Source organism: Chlamydotis macqueenii, chromosome 6 (assembly GCF_036417535.1).
Source record: "Chlamydotis macqueenii isolate bChlMac1 chromosome 6, bChlMac1.mat, whole genome shotgun sequence".
NCBI lineage: Eukaryota > Metazoa > Chordata > Aves > Otidiformes > Otididae > Chlamydotis > Chlamydotis macqueenii.
The window spans coordinates 1,445,549-1,463,178 of NC_141561.1; the positions used below are offsets into that span (position 1 = coordinate 1,445,549).

The 17,630-nt window shown below is 47.6% G+C and overlaps 1 protein-coding gene across 1 annotated transcript in view; it reads right to left on the minus strand.

Annotated features, from left to right (window-relative positions):
- Positions 1-7,528: 7,528 nt before the first annotated feature.
- The window catches only part of GALNT13 (polypeptide N-acetylgalactosaminyltransferase 13), a 98,027-nt gene continuing 87,925 nt past the window's right edge, over positions 7,529-17,630 (minus strand). The window contains exon 12 of the mRNA XM_086750694.1: positions 7,529-9,092. Within this exon, the coding sequence (XP_086606820.1) occupies positions 8,952-9,092 (141 nt within the window). The 3' untranslated portion in view covers positions 7,529-8,951. The remainder of the gene's footprint in view (positions 9,093-17,630) is intronic.

Sequence of the window (17,630 nt, forward strand, 5' to 3'; positions counted from 1 at the left end):
TGGGAGGCAAGCAGATCTTATCCTCCCCTCATTTTACAGGCTGAGGCTTAAGACAGAGAAATTGAGGTCAAAAGCATTTTGAGAGGCCCACTGGAAATATCTGGCGCCACGATCTTTCGCAGTTCTCTGTTCCGTACCGCATTCGGCGCGCTCAGACGCGGGCGCTAGCGACGCCAGCCGCAGCGCTTCAGTTTGACCGGGACATTAAGAAGAAAGCAAGCAAGCAGACCTCTAAAGCACCAAAGTGGCGATACTTCTGAAAAAATGGGGTGCCCAAAACACCCCTGAGACCTCCCTGGGCACACCCCAAAGGCACGGCAGCACCTGGCTGGGCCTGGCATTCAGAAATTCAGGGAATAGTTCAAAAAAAAAAAAAAAAAGAAGGAAAACCGAAATGGATGGGTTGGTTTGTGGCATTGAAGAAAAGACCCAGCCTGCCCAGACTCAGCCCATGGGCTGTCACATCTCACCGAATCAAATTCATCCCATGTACAAAATCACAAGATTATTCTTGCCGCTGTCTCTGGCAGAAGGAAGGGACCCGACATTTTAATCTGCTTTGAGCTTTTTTTAGAAGAAACGTGCCTTACCCTGGCAAGGAAGGGCTGGCCAGGCCACTGGCGACAGGCACGAGGAATGCCGGGCACCGCGGGCTGCTCCCCGCCGCTCCCCGTTCCCATTTTAGCACCGGACGCCGTGAATCGCCCCGCTGCGTGCATGTTTTATGGCCACCGCAGCAACAGCCCAGCCCCGCAAAGCCAAGCGGTACCGGTACCTAAGCTGCCTTTAAACCCACGGAACTGCCTTTCAGCGTTCCTTTGACTGAAGGAGGAACTCTTACCTGGCGCGTTACAATGGCTGAAGATCTGCGAGCTCTCAGGAGCTCCAAAACCCAGCGGGACACGGGGACTCAGAGGCTGCAGAGGCCCAAAACCACTTGCAAACACAGCGGAGAGTGGGGAAAAAAAGCCTCTTTGCACAGTCTCCGGGGGATATAATTTAAAAAGTACGGATCTGTTGCAAGAATAGTTCTGGAGTGTTACATGCTGAGGCAGCACTTTTCACAAGGAGCGTTTAGAAGAAGGCTACTGCCGTGGATAAGCTCACCTGCAAGACTCGAAGGCAATTCGTTACCGAAACCGTCTTCCAACGGAAGCACCGGAGCTCTCCATAATCAAGAGCTGACTCCTTTTTAAAACACATTTTACTCGAACACAGGAAAAACGGGCTGTTTCCCTCCAGCCTACCCTGTATCAGCTACCCTGACCGTTAGTGTAATGGCCCCTTTGTGCCTACAATTCTGCGGGAAGGCGGCAGTACCGGCAGTACCGTTTGCTTTCGCAGCTGGGTAAACAGTTGGAGATGCTCCCGTGTGCCGCTCGGACTCGGCCCGGCAGCCGCAAAGCCGGACCCAGCGCCGAGAGTAAAGAGCTCGAAGTCGAACGTCGGCAAACACGTGCGTACGATGGGCACCGCCGCCGTGCTCGGTACTGCTGGTCTTTACGCAACCTGAGGATGAATCTTCCCGTACGAACAGCTCTTTCCGTGTGAGGGAAAGGCGTGCTAGAGCGTCAAGTCCTTATCTCTGGGCGCTGGACGGCAAGGCCCCGGCGATGAGCGCGGTCCTAGGGTGGGGTGGGGATGCTCCGCCCTACCCCCCGCCTCTGGGGGCTGCGGCACCGGAGCCCCGTGACCGAGGGCCCTGCGCTGCCGAGCTGGCTTTTTACGCAGATAACGCTGTTTTTCTGCTAAACTCTGCTGTTATTCAAAATTAAATCATTTAAAAGCCATTACTGGGGATGTTTTCATGCAATATTCATAGGAATACTTATCTCTGCGTTCGCTGAAAGCAAAGCAAGTCACCTGCGACGGTTACGTGAGCAGATTCCCTCAGCTTTAGGAGTTCCTCCAGTCTGACCTTCAAAATAAATTCCAGCGAATAACGCCAGTGTGTACAAAAAAATAAAATGCGAATACAAAACATACTGAACGCTCTGACTCCCATCAGGAAGAACGGAAGGAGCCCAGGTCCGTAAAGGACTTTTCTACAGGCACCGGGGCAAGGGGAGAGAAAAGCCGGATTCTGTCCAGCCTCGCTGGGCTGATTTGCTTTCATTACCACGCACATCCCCTTCCTTTTTTTTTTCAGGACAGGAGAAAGCGCAGCGCACGTCTCTCCAAATTCAGGGATTTCCCCGCAGAAATTAGCGCGCGGCCTCTCTGCTTTGGAGGGTAAGCTGTCACTACTCAACGCCGAGCATTTCTAAACGTGACAGAGCTCCCAGGTGACACCGCACGTCCTACAGCGCGATCGCGCTCTGGTACTTCATCCCGAGCCTCCCGCTCGGATAAAAGGGAGAAAAAGGCAGAAAATGAGGGGAAAAACCCAGCAAAGGCAGGAGCTCTCCCCACAGATGTTCTGCGCCTACACAGCTCCCTGCTAACCGTGTTAAAACCTGGTTTGCTGTAGCAAAAAAAAAACCTCCCACGCTCAAAAAACCCAACAAAAAATAGCACTCATTTAAAGAAATTGCTAGCAAGAACAGCTTTTTGTAAAAAAAACGCTCCTTATGTTACAGGAGAACGCCCTTGTCCAGGGCATGGGCAGTTGTTAAATAACATAAATAACATCAGCCCTCCTTGGCACCACTTTTTGTAGGTTTTTTTTTTTACAGGCTTGTACAATTCCCATCAGATGGGACCTCGGGAGGTCACCACGTCCAACCTCCTGCTCACCCTGGGTTTACTTCCCTCTGAATTTTTATATCCCAGGAGAGACGACCTGTCTCTCTGATAATACAAAATTTGGTATAACCCTTGCCAAACAAGAGAATTAAACCATTTTTCAGTAACATCACCCCACCAAAGAGACTTGACCCAGTATCCCAGCCACGTCTCCCAGCGACGCTGCAGATCTTCACCTCGTCCCCCGCTCAGCGGCAGAAGGAGGGGAAACGTGCGGTGGTGGTTGTGCCGTCAACGCTTTTGCAGCTCCAAATCCACGGAGACCATAAAGATCGTATCTGCCCTTAAATTTGCCCTTTGGCGAGGGCTCTCACCTCAATTAGGACCTTAATGTGCACGGGGCAGGACAAGTTCCTCCATTTTGGTTTGTAACGGAAGCTGACAAATATCCATCTTATTTAAAACGCAATGTTTTCCTGGGCTGGAAGCTAAATCCCACTTTTTGCTTGGTTTTGTTTTCCTCCTCGCACTTCTTGGGACTTAAACACATAAATAATTGTGGTGGCGAGAGAGAAAAAGGGCTTGGGAACAGCAAGGAATTTCCGTTCGCTGGTGATGACCCGCGGATGGGGTCTGCCATGGCTCCCGGCACGCGCCGTGGCTCACCTTGGATAAGAGCATCTCCCAGCAGCGGGAAAACCCAGGCGGGGCAGAGCCCACGGGAAGCACGTCGGGAAGAGCGGCAGCACCAGCGGTTTGCTGCCCGGCTGGCCGCTCCGTCGCCGAGGCTCTGCTCCCCGTCGGAGGCACGGCACCGCAACTCCTGCCTTTACTCTGAGCAGGCAGAACACGGTGTATTATCAGGATCTACTTACGCAATGAAAGGATAATGGTTAAAGAAAAAAAACACGTCAGCATCAATGACAGTTGAACTGCGATTTAACCATTTCCAGGGATCACTCAAGCCAAGCACGAGCAGCAGACCAGGAGGGTGAAATCACCGTGAGAACAGCAGAGGTGAACCAAATTGTTCCTGTTCGACGCCCAGGACCTTCGAGCAGAGAAAATGTTGGATGTGCAGGACCGAACCTATTACCTACGTATTCCTAGCCAACAAAACGCTCAGCACTATCAGCCTTCATGGGCAAAAAGAGGCAAATCCACGCGGGGCAGGTTCCTCCACAGCACCTGAGCACCCTTTCCCCGCTATGTCTGTGTAGGCCCTTTCTCAACAGGCTTCCATCCTTACCAGAGCCTCAGTCATCATCGCGCAGGCACTCAATGCAAGTTCTGTTCCAACCTACTCTTTGATCAACAGAACCAGAACCATAGAATGGTTTGGGTTGGAAGGACCTTTAAGGGCCATCCTGTCCAACCCCCCATCTTTGTGCCACCAACTTAACGCCAACAAGCTTTGTAACCAAGCTTGGGTTGAACGAGCCCCTGCGAGCCGAGGCGACCAGCGCTGGTTTGTGCTCCTGCAGCTCCCGAGCTGTCCTAGAAGGTCCCAGGGCCCACAACGACTCGCCTAGATCAAACGCGCCGCGAGGCAGGTCACAGGCAGAAGGATGTTACGATGTGGTCCTTCAACACTGAATTCACTGGTTAACATCAAAACAATTAATGTTATCCTTCGTTATCTACTGCAAATGGAATGACCTGGAAACAAAACATGGATTTTAGGGCAGACTCTAAAGCTTTACCTTGGGTTGTTGCCCTCATGATAATTTCAGGCCTGTCACCACTCCTAATCATTAACGTTTTGGAGAAATGCAAAAAAAAAAAAAAACCAACATTAAAATACCTCTGTGTCTGCATTCATTCCTCACAAATAGATTATTTTGTGATTCATTTAAACGATTCACATGGTATAATTAACATGAGCTCTGCAGTTAATTGCATCTTTGCAAAATAGTTTAATAATCAGAGTAGAGACTCGACTGTCATTTTTTTAATCGCATATATGTGAGGAATGTTTTATATAAACTGCAGCTCATCAGAAAAAACACACAAACACGTATTTATCTGAAGAAGCCTGGAGCGCGTAAACTTTGGTAAAAAGGATTTAAGGTTTTTTCTCTGCAGTTGCATGAGCGTGTCCTGTTAAACGAGACATTACTCGGTCGCACTTTTGTAAATCAGTTGAGCAAAGGACACCGTAACAGCGCAGGGGAGCGAATCAGGAAACTAAAATTGCTATTATAAAAATAAACAAATATTTTTATCATCTTCCATGTTGTCAGGAACTCTGAAGTAATGCAGATGAAGGCTACACAATCTTCTATCATTTATAACACTCCTGCCACTTTGCTCGACTTTCTGTAAGGCTAGTAACCAGAAGGCTCAACTCTGTCCAGCAACGGAAATTAGCAGTAAAATCTGAAATAATTAAATATTGGCATACTATTATCTGTGCTAAAAGTTCTCAGGAACCTTTCCACCACAGCGATGACATGAACTGGCCTCTCCCTCTCAGCCTCCTGAGGATTAATTTTCATTTCTGTTTCCAAATCCTTTGTTTTTAAATTATTTTCTCTCCTCCCTTCTCACCAGAACGCTTCCAGTCACTTCACGGTTCCAGATGCGACTTAAAAAAAGAAAATCCGCCGATGACCAAAATAAGACTCAAGCTCCATTACCGACGTTCTGTATTTTCTATGAAATAAACCCGGATTCCTTCTGTTCCTCACCGCTCCATGACGAGGGAGGATGCGATACCCGACCAGGCCCTTCTGTCCCCCGCCGCAGGGAGAACTGAACCAGGATTTTTATGGGAATGATTTCTTTCCCATGGAATTACCGTTTTTTTTTTCCCAAAATGTGGAGGGTTAATGCAGCATTTGGGCAATATCCAGCACAGCAGGGCAAAATCCAGGGGTCCAAGCGTGAGATGCGGACCCTGCTGCGCTTCCTCGCACCCCGATGCCCTGCCAAGCTTGGTTTTCTTGCACAATGAAGAAAATTGAAAACAATGGAAAATTGAGCCTTAAAACGCCAACAGAGGGACGGCCAAAGACACCCGTGCCGACCTGCCTGGCCGCGCTCGCGGCCACCGTCTGTCCGCTGCAGCAGGAAAAGCTCTTCTGCCCATTTCTGAAGTTGTACGTGTAAATAAAGGAAAAAAAATACCGGGGGTGTCGTGGAAAGTCTGGGTTTTTACCGTATAAAAAAATAAGTATGTACAGAAAGAGACAAGTGCACCAGAAGAAAACTAAAGCAGTGTATTTTAATTCTACAAAAAATGTATAAATATTTGAGTGTACAGCAAAGTACCAGTATACCATTTAACAACTGCTACAACATTTAAAATGTGTAGTTCTTTATCCATAACCTACTTTTATAAATTTAATTTAAATTTGTGTTCCCAGCAGGTACTCAGGAGCCTTTGTGAGCATCTCCTCCAAACCACTGCTCCTTAAGTCTTTTTTTTTTTTTTTCCCCCCTGCTTCAGAAAATACCGAGCAGAATTCCCACATTTCTCAAATAAACGTTGTGTTATCTCAGAGTATGGCAGGCTTTCAGCTCCCCCCAAAACACGCAAACTGTCCCGGGCGGGCTGCGGCGTTCACCGGCACCGCCCAGCTCCTCTCTGCCTCCCAAACTGTTCCCATCAGTTTAACAGCTTTGAGCCGGAATCAGAAAATCAGAACGTGGAGTATTACCCCAGCGCTACTCATATTAGAGCGCAACAAATGGAGAAATCCTCTGGGAAATACGGAACGGCAAAGAAGCCCATCTGGGCAGATGGATCCAGATTTCAGTTGGGGGGTGCACCCAGGTTCCCCCACCTCCATGGATCACCAAGGTGCCCGGAGATAAAAAGGAACACAGCTTTCTACCGCGGTGATGGTTCCACTTACCCTTCAGACCCTTCGCTTTGCCGATGCCACCCAGCATTACGCTCACTCTCCTTTCATCAAAGCAAGTCTTGAAAAAATACGAGAACCAGCAACGCTTTTTCAGGGAAAGCAATAAGTATTCAGCATGTGTAGAGTTCTTTATAAACATGTTGTGCAAACAGAAGCCAACCCTCCCGACACCCTTCTGAGATACTATGTACATGGGGAAACAAAGCCCAAGCGCTGTTTTTCGGCTGTTTGTGGGCACTGAGCTTCAGACGCTCCCCAACACAGGCCACGCGCAGTAACGTACCTTCAGTTGCCACACCCCATCGCTGTGCCAGCTTGGAAGGCACCCTCACCGTCACCACCTCATCTCCAGAAACGCATCTCAAATTCCTCTGCGGTGGGACCTGGGGGTTTCTGATCCTTACCAAGGGGGCAAACCGAGGACCTGGTCCCTCGAAGCCCAGGGAAATACTCACCGTGACTGAAGTTAAACACTTTTTTTCTAGGCCTAAGCATAATTTCTGGACGTCAGGCCATCCTGCAGAAGACCTACAGCCACACTCCTGCTCCAGCCGTGAGGGACGCGCGTGCTGGCGTCTAAATAAGTTCAGTCCAACTGACCAAACCCAAACCCTGCAAGCCTGCGACCTTACTCAACGGATTACACACTGTACAAGAATATTCACCTTTGTAGTAATTCTGATTAGAGAAAAATATTATTTCCTTCCTGTTTTTGAGATTTTTTTCTTTCTGCACGGAGACTGGTGTTTAAATTTGCGATGTCTGCATGCCCTTTCTGTGAAGCAGAATCTCAGCCTTTGCCTGTTTTGCAAGCTTTTAAGGAATACTGTGTACTTCCATGGCGATCTGAGGATGAGAACTGAAAGCGTTTGGCCCTCCCGAGCAGGGAGGCAGGACTAGATGGGCTTCCAGTCCGAGGTCACCCGTGATGCTCGAGCTCCCATGCATGCACAGCAATCACATTTCCAGTGTCATATCCTTCTGTTTTCCATTTAATGATGTGTATCAAGAAAATACGGATGATTTATAAATTTATAATACGTACATGTATGACACTATTAATCCGTAACAACCAGAGCATTATACAGAAAATACTGTCATTTTTAATGACCTAGTGCAGAGACAGAGCTCCCGAGGAACGGAGTGACATAATGGGAAACCGTTTCACCACTTCCCCGCGCTGAAACGGCGCGGCAGCCCTGTGATGGAGGCCTCCTGAACCCTCTCAGCAACGGGAAGTTAGACCAGTGCCAAAAACCCAGCCCAGCCCGTCGCGTGGCAGATGTGTTTTGGGGAGCGTGTGCTGAAGGAAATGTCACCAGTATGTACAGGACCCTTCCCCAGTCCCCGCCGCGGGCCGGCACGACATCAGCTCCCGCGACCCCTCCAACCCGACTGCGTGCCACCACCAGCACATTTTGAATAGCCACGCCAACAAAATGATGAAGCCACAAAATTATTAAAAATATAAATAAGCATCTGTCATCGCTATCGAAGCACGAACATCTGGAGGCAGAACTCGGAGTCGATCCAGTTCCATCCTCTGCACACAGGGCTCACGCACGAAGCTCTCGCCCGTCTCTGACGCAGGATGCAGGCAGCTGCTAATGGCTATGGGCAGCAGCTAGGGATGGAGTTCAGACCAACTCAGCCTTCAGTGGTCTCAGGTTTTGGTACCCCATTCCGCACCCCCCTTGCAGCTCCCCCTGCATCAGCCCCAGCCATTTCGGTCCGCACGGTCTGTGTTACCCGCGTGTGTCACTCCTCCTTAGCATTGCTCCCGCGTCTTTTGCTGTTGCCTCATATGATTTTATTTCAATTCCTGAGCGCAGTCTTTGCTCAGTTTTGCTGCTTTTCCAAACGCTGGCTCCCATTTTTTTCCCGGCACAAACCACAAAGCTTTCGCTTTGTCTGGCGGCTTTGCTGCTCAGCGTGGTGCTTCACCGAGTCCCGCACGACACAAGCGAGCAGCAGACATCCCCACCGCGTTGCCAGGAGAGGCCAGCATCCCCTCATCCAGCTCAGGAGAGGTTGCCATGATGGTTCCCAGTGCCAGTGAGTGTCTAAGGCATTTTGTATGGGGTCACTTCTCCGCAGCGGTGTGTGACGCACAGAAAACACCCTCCATCCCCACCTCTTTGATGTAGGGTGCGTAGAGGATTCCATTTCTGAGCACGTTTGTGTTGGTAACAGCAGGTTTTGACACGTGTAGGCTCAGACGAGCTTCTTTCGAACAGTCACAGCTTTCAAAGGGGCACGTGGAGACTCGCTGCACGAAGGAAACCTTCTCGTGACTTTGGTGGGACAGCTGGTGTTTGGAGAGGGCTTCAGCACCGCTGGCCTCAGCAAAGAGGAGGAGGAGGAGATGCCGGCCGAGGCAGCGGGTCTGCGCCCACTTCAGGCACCCAGAGTCATGTTGCGCAGCAGCCACTGCTGGGAACGGCCGTCACCGCACTCCCTCATGGTGGGAACCATCTTGTCCTCCTCCGACGGCTGGTCCAGACACTGGTTGCTGTTGACATGCCTCAGGGTCAGCTTCTGCAACAGAGAAGGGCGAGAGCTGCAGCAAGATAATCACAGCTGAAAACTGCAGCCGCGCTTTCGGTCTAACTATTCTAGTCACCACACAAGCCACGAGACAGGTACTCATCCCCGCCTCTACGAGACCCCGGCCGCGCTGCGTGCCGCCCCACGGGGCACCCAGCTCACCTCCTCACGCCTGGCCAGGCCCCCGGGCCGCGAGCACCTCCGCTGAGCCCAGCAACACACAAACCGCAGCAGGAAAGTACAAAATGAGCGCAAGGAAATGTTATTTCAAAGCAACAGCATTTTGGATTAAGCAGCTTAGACTCCAGCGGCGTAAACACACGTGCATTTCAGATCGGTGAAAATACAGGTGCTAATAAGAACCATGGCAGCATCCAGATGAAAACTCTTCCGTTTCCAGTACATTTTTTCTTCTTTAGGACGCCCACCCCTTTCTATTCCTACCACAGGACACTGTATTTCTGAGGAACGAGGGAGTCAGAAGGGAAACAGGTCTTATTTTGAAGAAATAAATCATCTTCTGTTCAAAAGCACCAGGAGAACATGACCACAAGGAGACCCAGGAAGTTAAGTGTGAAGTTGTGATGGTCTTGGAGGCCTTCTCCAACCTCAGAGACTGTATGGATAAAACACGACAGGCGCACCGGCAGCGGGTGTTCCCTCCCTCACCGCTCCGGGGTGACCTGGGGGTCTGACACACAAAATCACAGCCACGAAGCACACATCCCAAGCGCCTTCGCTATGCAGTGCAGCATCTACCAGGTTACTATTTCCTAAAAGGCCTTTCAGTTCCTGAAGAAACAATTAAAACAGGATTACAGGCTGTCAGAGTTTAGCTAATAAACACCATTTGTGTATCTGCATATGGAAAAAAACCCAAACCATTGTCTGGTGTTTCAATTAAACCGCTGGGAAATGCTAACGCCGCCAACCAGCGACGCGGTTTTATTCTCCAGACGCACACCTGCGCTACAGCACGGCGTAATTTTGCACCGCGGTTCATACCGGATTGCCGTGTCACGTCGTAACGCTCCCAATATGCACTATGAATATTCCTCCAACAGCTTGTCCCTAGAGAGCCGCTCCTCGGTCTAAAACAAACCGTGACACGGTTCTCCCGGAAAAGCCCGCAGATATCCTACCAACCCACCGAGGCACCGTTTGATATGCGTTCCAGGATGAACACAAGGCATTTTTCCCTCTAATTACAAGAGGAAAGAATTAGCAGCGCTCACAGAAGCGGCTTGTTTACTAAATAGCACCGCTCAAAGCGTCCCTGATTCTCCACTTACATTGTTTTACGTGCAATTAAGCTGCTAGCATTTTCTCCTACAACCAGAAATGCAAACAATCCTAAAAGCCGCTGCTGCTGTCAGCCGCTGCTCCCTTTTGCTCAGCGTATAATTTCACGCTAGGCTACCGTATCATTGGGATTTTCAACGCTCTCACAAATTTTTTTTCTTCCTGCATCCCATCATTATTTATGCTACTACAAAGAAGGTCTCATTTGCTTGGAAAACAATTAATTACTAGGCAATGTGATACTCGGACAGGCCAGCCTAAAATTTTTATTTTACGCGAAGGTGAGAGCACTCACAGGGATGTGGAGCTAGCTGTACCGACACGCAGATGCACAGGGAATTATCTGTTGGTGATGTGAAATCATCTGAGACTGGTATCTCTAGGACTGAATTACTTGAAATTGGGAATTTTCAAAGTGAACATTTATGGAAAATATGATGGAATTGGCATTACTTATTTGTCTTGGAAGACGGAGCAAATCTTCAGCTACTGCAAACTGCCCCGATAGGGTAAGGTAGTTGAAGTCATATAAAATTAGTTATAATTAATAACAGCTAACAGTAAACAGATATGCTGTCATACATCTACGCAATCACCTGAGAAAAGAAGAAAGGAACTCGGCCGAGTTCAGCAGGCAGAGGAGGGAGAAGCGTTTCTCTAGGAGCAGCTGAAATCACTACACGCTACATTCGCTTTTCCATACCAACCTCCAACCGTCTGCTACAGGAAATAGTCGGTGGGGCTGTAATAAACGTTCCTAAAGACTTCCAGCCTGGTGTAGTTCCTCAGCACCCACGTTTGCAAGGGGCTGCCATCGCAAGCCTCCACCGTGGGCCCGCGCGTGCCGTCCTCGATCCTGCTCAGCGTCAGGCACGACTGGGTGATTACGTGGAGAAACGTACGGGTCTGCACGACAGGAAAACGGTGAGAGCAAACAAAACCGGCAAAGACAAAGGCAAACAAAGGGAAAAGCAGCAGCCTGTTTGGTTAGACGCCACGGCAGAGAACCAGAGGAGGCTGAGAGCGCTCTCACAGGGGTTCCCGACGGATCACTGCGCCTGGGAACACGCCGGTGCCAAACTGGCTGACGCACAGAACACGCACGTGAACAGGCGTATTGGTGCACTCAGCTTTAGCTTCACAAAAAACGTCCTCACTGCTGCACCTCAAGGGACCGGTCCGCCTGAGACCCACTCACGTTCCATTTTGCAATGAACGCCGGAGCGCGCCTCCGAATTCTTACACGTTGCCTTGCTGCAACCGTGACTGCCCACCGCACAGCGAGATTTGGGCAGAGATGCTGTTTCTGCTGCAGTAATATCCTGCACTAAACATCCTGAAGCTTACTTGAGCATTGCCAAATTAAAAATATAATGAATTAAACATTTGCGTATAAGGAGATAAGAATTTTTTTGCCAACTACGAGTTCAGCTCTTCCGTTACCGTGCTGACACCGGGTAAACCGAGATGGAGGGGAGCTTTTATTTCCCTAAATTCTGCTGCAGCAGCCAGCCGTCGGTACCCGCCAAGCGCAAAATTACAGCCCAGCCCGGGGCTGGTGCTGCCGGTGCCGCCTGGGGATGCTCCCCCTGCATCCCAGCCCCAGGCTGCCCCGCTCCGTGCCAGGCTGCGGGACCCACCAGTCCTTCCCTCAGGGATAAAAATGTTCAAGATCAGTCCCACAGCTGATCTGGGATTGGGCTCTTCATTAACATTATCTTAGAATGAATCGTTCACTTCAGCCTTTTTTTTTTTTGTTTTGTTTGGTAAGGGAAAAAGCAAAGCACGTATAAAGAGGCCACTAAAAATATCAGGAATAAATGTCCTTATAACGTCACTTTGAGTAACCAGCGTGCACATCAATGCTTGTTCTGGTTTCATGACGTATTATTCCTTCCTGTTCACTTCTGCCTACTATTCTTCTACGGGAAAACAGAGATACATCAATAAATTACTTAGAAATGTAACAAGCTCTCTACATTGCATGTTTCTATTACGCTAAATGCCTACATGTACTAGATTCTTCACGCGGGTATAAACAGTACTGAGCATTATTTGGTAATCGGACCAGACTCTTTTCTCTGGTAAGTGAGACTGCAAGTTTAATTTATGTAATCAGCAGGGCTGCACGGACTCTAGCAAATTTATAGTAATGGAAGCAAGAACTCATTTGTCCCCTTCGCTCATTTTGTAAAACATTACTTTCTAGGAAGTAACCCAAAAAGGGTAATGTTTTCCTTGCTCATTTTTAAAGAGTGAAGTCCTTTCAAATACACAGTAATAAATTTGTAATTTATAGGAATATTCAAATTATTGGCCACAATTCTTAGGGTAGAAGTCAGTTTGATTCCACCAAGTCCAGCCGGTCCCATAACTCGAAGAAGAGAAAGAGTCTCAGAGTCCGATACCCGAATAAGTAAGACTCGGCATGCCGGAGCGGTCTCTATGGGAAGGCACTACGTCACGGGCGCTGGCGCGGCGCTGCTACGGGAGCCAGCCAGCCACGCTAGGCTAGGTTTGGGCTTGGCCAGGGGCTGCCGCCGCTGCCACACTTACCTCAAAGCTATATTCCCATTTACCAGCGGACTGACGGAACGGGGAAAGAAAAAAAAAAAAAAAAAAAAAAAAATTGTGAAGAGCCTCACCTCTCTGTGAATGCAGATTCAAGAGCTTCTCACAGACACCGCGTTCAGTCGCAAAGAGCAGTAATTACCCAAGATTAAATCAACCTACGGGCAGCCAAACACCGGCTGTACGTAATTCCTGCAAAAACACCTCTGCCAAAGGTCTATACCAAAGCCAGAGCCCCGGTACAGGGAGAAAACAAACCCGCAGATCAGCAGTGCTGGAAAAATGAGTTTCATTAAACGAGCAAGACCACACGCTGAGGGAGCGACTCCGGCTCCAGCCCATCGTAATTCCCAGCCCTCTTTCTGCTGATCCGCCGCCGCGTTTCCCACCCCCGCTCCAAAGCAAAGAGCATTTATGCTTTATAAATGTGTTATAAACCACACGCTGATAGGAAGCCTTTGAAAGCTGGGAAATCCTACCTCGGCACGTCCCATGGATAGAGCTGATGGATAGAGCTGCCCTTGCAAGGTAATGGGCAGCTTGAGAAGGGGCCAGGAATTTTAACGTGCTCTTCAAGAAGTAGGGAAGGAAAGCATTAACATTCAATAATGGACGGCAATGGATTTAAAGAAAAAAAAAAAAAAAAAGAAAAAAAAAGAAAAAAAATAATTTCCTGCCAAGATGTAAAAACGTTCAGATAAAAAAGGTTTAAAAATGCAGAAGAAGTGTTAAAAGCCCTTTTGCATTAGCGATGGCGAAGCGGCACACTCGGGTACCGCTCCTGGGAGTGGCTCGCTGGGGAGCCGCAGGCTGGAGCCGCTGCTGCTGTTGCTCCTGGTGACAGCAGGTTTCTGTACGTGGTGTGCCCTGAAACCCAGGCTACACCATGAACATTTCCTGCTGTAACGGCTTCTTTATACACTATATAAATACCAACATCCATACTGGGCGCTCGTTTTCCTTCAACAGGTAATGTCTCCAGCAATTTATCCTATCAGTTAAGAGAAAGATGCAGCTCCGTGAAAGCCGCCTGGTAGGACGCAGCAAGGAAATAAAATATTTGACTCTTAATTTTGGGCTTTGCAAAAAAACCCTTTCAATTTGCTTTTTAAATTTGATACAAAAAATTCTGTGTGTCGCAGATTCAATAACAGGTGAGCAACAGGTTGCTGATGCAAAGTTACCTGAAGAGCGTTCCTTCTTACGCCCGCTCTCCCCACCAGCCAAACTCTCCGTCCACAGCCGCACCCGTCACACCCGCGCTGCCTGCGGCCGCGAGCGGCTCGCCCAAAACCCATTCACCGTTTCTATTCCCCAGCACCAAGCAAAAAGTTCACAAAAACCTTATTTTTAAGGATTTTTTTTTTTTTTTGAGAAAGATGCAAGACTAGTTTAGTTCCCTGAACATTCTTCTAGTTCTGTGACATCACAATAATCTCTGCAAACCCCTCGGGAACGACACCGTTCCCTTCCGCACCATGTAATTTATCTCCCTTCTTGAAATTTTAAGCCCATGTAATTTTCTTCAGTTGTATTTTTCAGTGATAAAAATCAGTGGTATTCTGCTTGTATTTAGTATCTCCTCAGCCATAACTGGTTTTACTGGTTTTGCTTCATAAAAAAGGATTTCAGCGGAGTTCTGTGGTGTTTTATTTATTTATTTATTTTTCCCCAAAAGGTGTACAAACCCTGACCAGTACTGCGTTATTCATACGGCCCTCAAAGACACCACCCTAATTTTTAATTTTTGCTCTGCCAGACATCATGCCAAACGCTCTGTTTCCATTCCATAGCTTTGCCGACAGGCAAGCAACCAACTGGTTTCTCTTACCAGCTGACAATCCAACAGGTTCATGGCAATTTCAAGTGACACAATTCACACAGGCAGATTTTTTTAAGATATTAGATCCCAGGGAAAACCTTACCGCACACCCGCCTGTACACCTCACCCCTAAGAGCTGATCCTTGGAACGAGCCTAAAGCAAACCTGGTCTTCTGACAGAACACCAAAAATCACGTGATGTAGGAAAACATTTGATATTTACTGTTCTTATCACCACAAAATCTTCTCAGCTCCCTGTTTATTTCTGAAAAAATACAAATGCTAGGAATATCTAAGAGAACTGCAATATTATTAAAGTCTGTATAAATTCTTGGAAAATACTTTCTGTGATTTTTTAATATAGTCTATATTTAAATACCATCATTTTAAAAATATTCTATATTTAAATACTATATTTTAAATTAAACTAGAACATTCAGGAAGACATCTTTTACCCTGAGGGTGGCGGAGCACTGTCCCAGGTGCCCAGAGAGGCGGTGGATGCCCCATCCCTGGAAACATCCCAGGCCAGGTTGGCCGGGGCTCTGAGCGACCTGATCTGGTTGGAGATGTCCCTGCTCCTGGCAGGGGGTTGGGCTGGGTGGGCTTTAACGGGCCCTTCCCACCCAAACCCTTCTGGGATTCTATGACTACAGAAAATGTAATAACAGGATGTAAAGCAAAGAAAATTATCTGAAAATCTCTATTGGGAAATCCCTTTTTACGATTATTTACATTTCTCATTGTACCTCCAGATGTGGCCAAGGCACCGTTGTCCCTTATCAGGTCTGAACTCCTGAACACCTTCAACAGGAGGAGGGATGTGGTTGTAACCACGGTGCAACACCCAGAAATCACCTCCATTCAATTTCTGAGTAAGCAAAGAAATGTAAACCTGAGTGCAATTTCACCAGAAAACAAATGAATGGGTACAAGTGATTCAGGCAACTGTTTCTCTGGAAGAAAAAAAAAAAAAAAAAAAAAAAAGAAAAAAAAAATATATACCACAGGCCAGTTGATTTCTCAGGAAATAAATACTGCTTAACAGAGCTGAGTATTTGGAGGCTTCCTGCAATATCCAGAGACGACCCGGCATCAAAACCAAACGGAAGCGGCAGCGGAGCAGCAGAGCAGGCCCGGCGCCGCTCCGCACAGCCCCAGCGCCACGCCGCTCCTCGGGCCGACCCGCACCCAATATCGCACCGCTGTCATCAACCCGCAGTCTGCTCCCCTGCAGAGCGGAACTGGTAACGGAAATATTCTTCTCAATAAAGAGAAAGGTGCGTAATACCGCTGGCTGCATTTTATACGTAGAACAGACTGCAAAACCATCGTCCCAGAGATCCCTTATATAAAAAAAATGGTGTATTTCTTTTTTATGAGCTCCATCTAACGGTTGATCTTGTTTTTACACAGCTACTTAGAAATTTTCCATTGTGGTGCACTCATCTAAACTTCAGAGAAAAAACCAGCACGTTTCCAACGTTACCAGTACAGGAGAGCGCATCTGGCTGAAAGAAATCCAGCCTTCCACACAGAAGGGTGAAAGCGGCTATTCCTGCAAAATGTTGGAAATACTTCTTAATAGACTACATCTCTTAACTACATTCACATTTTTCTAGCTCTGCAGTACTTTTCTGCCTTCGCAGCGATGGAAATCCACCAATACTAACCGGCCATTTCTAAACTGGGACCAGCAGAGCCGCGCGAGCACAGAGCACTGGGCAGTCAGTGTTAAAACTGGGCCCACTGGGGAAATTCATTTTCAGTAGCTTGTGCCCAACAGCAAGTCCTCGGCCACCCGACAGCCTACGCTCCTCAGCTTCTATTTCTAACTATTTAAAATTGATTAAAAATCAATTATCATCCGCTTGCAGGAACAAAACGAAGCAGGATATACAATCTTGAAACTCACGGATTAACTGCAGGCATGAAGATCCTCAAAAGTACCTAAAAACTATCAAAATATTCATGCTTTTGTGTAAGAAGAAAAATAATCTTCTTTAATAAAGCAAAAATTGGTTTTTAATTCTGATGATATACTCAAGAAATGTACCAAAGCTACCAAATACATCGCACCTCCACGGTAAGCATCGTTATTGTTTTTCTGCTTGGCCGTTCAATAGTACGCGCTGGCAGGTCCGTGTGCTTTTTCCTTACCGTAACCCATTAGAAAGATCCCGTCTCGAGGAAAATGCCGATACCTCTGTGGGAATATCACCCAGCAAAACGGCACATCCACATCTCCAAGCAAAGCTTACAAGGAATGTTTGAATTTTCACCTGCTGTTTCCTCTCTCACTTAAAAAGAAGGATTATTTGCCCATAAAACACAGATATTTTTCATATATTTTGTATTAATTTTACAAGCTCTCTTTAAGCCAATAAATTTCTTCAAGCTGCACTCCCTCTCAAAACCCAGAAAAAGCCACCTCCCATCCAGGGCAGTGCCAAAACTAAACTGGTGACTGGGGTATGGAAAATGATTAAACACCATTTAAATCCAGAGTCAATAGTCTTTGGGAGCCAGCAGAAATAAACTGGAAAAATCGTAAAACAAATATAAATAAATATATTGAAAATAAAATAAATAAATCTTGTTTTCTACTCCATGTATATATAAAAAAAAAAATGCAGAATACGTCTAAGTTTGTAGGACTGCAAGACAACGCAAGCTACTAGAAATGAGCTTTTCTGAACAGTAATTGACTTTCTCACCCCTCCACAAATAAAATTTTGTGGAAACACAATTTCAAACCTGGCAGTTAGCTGAACTACTTTGCGCTCCGAGCCTGCGCTACGGCAGCAGACGCCATCGGCGCACCGCGTCACGAG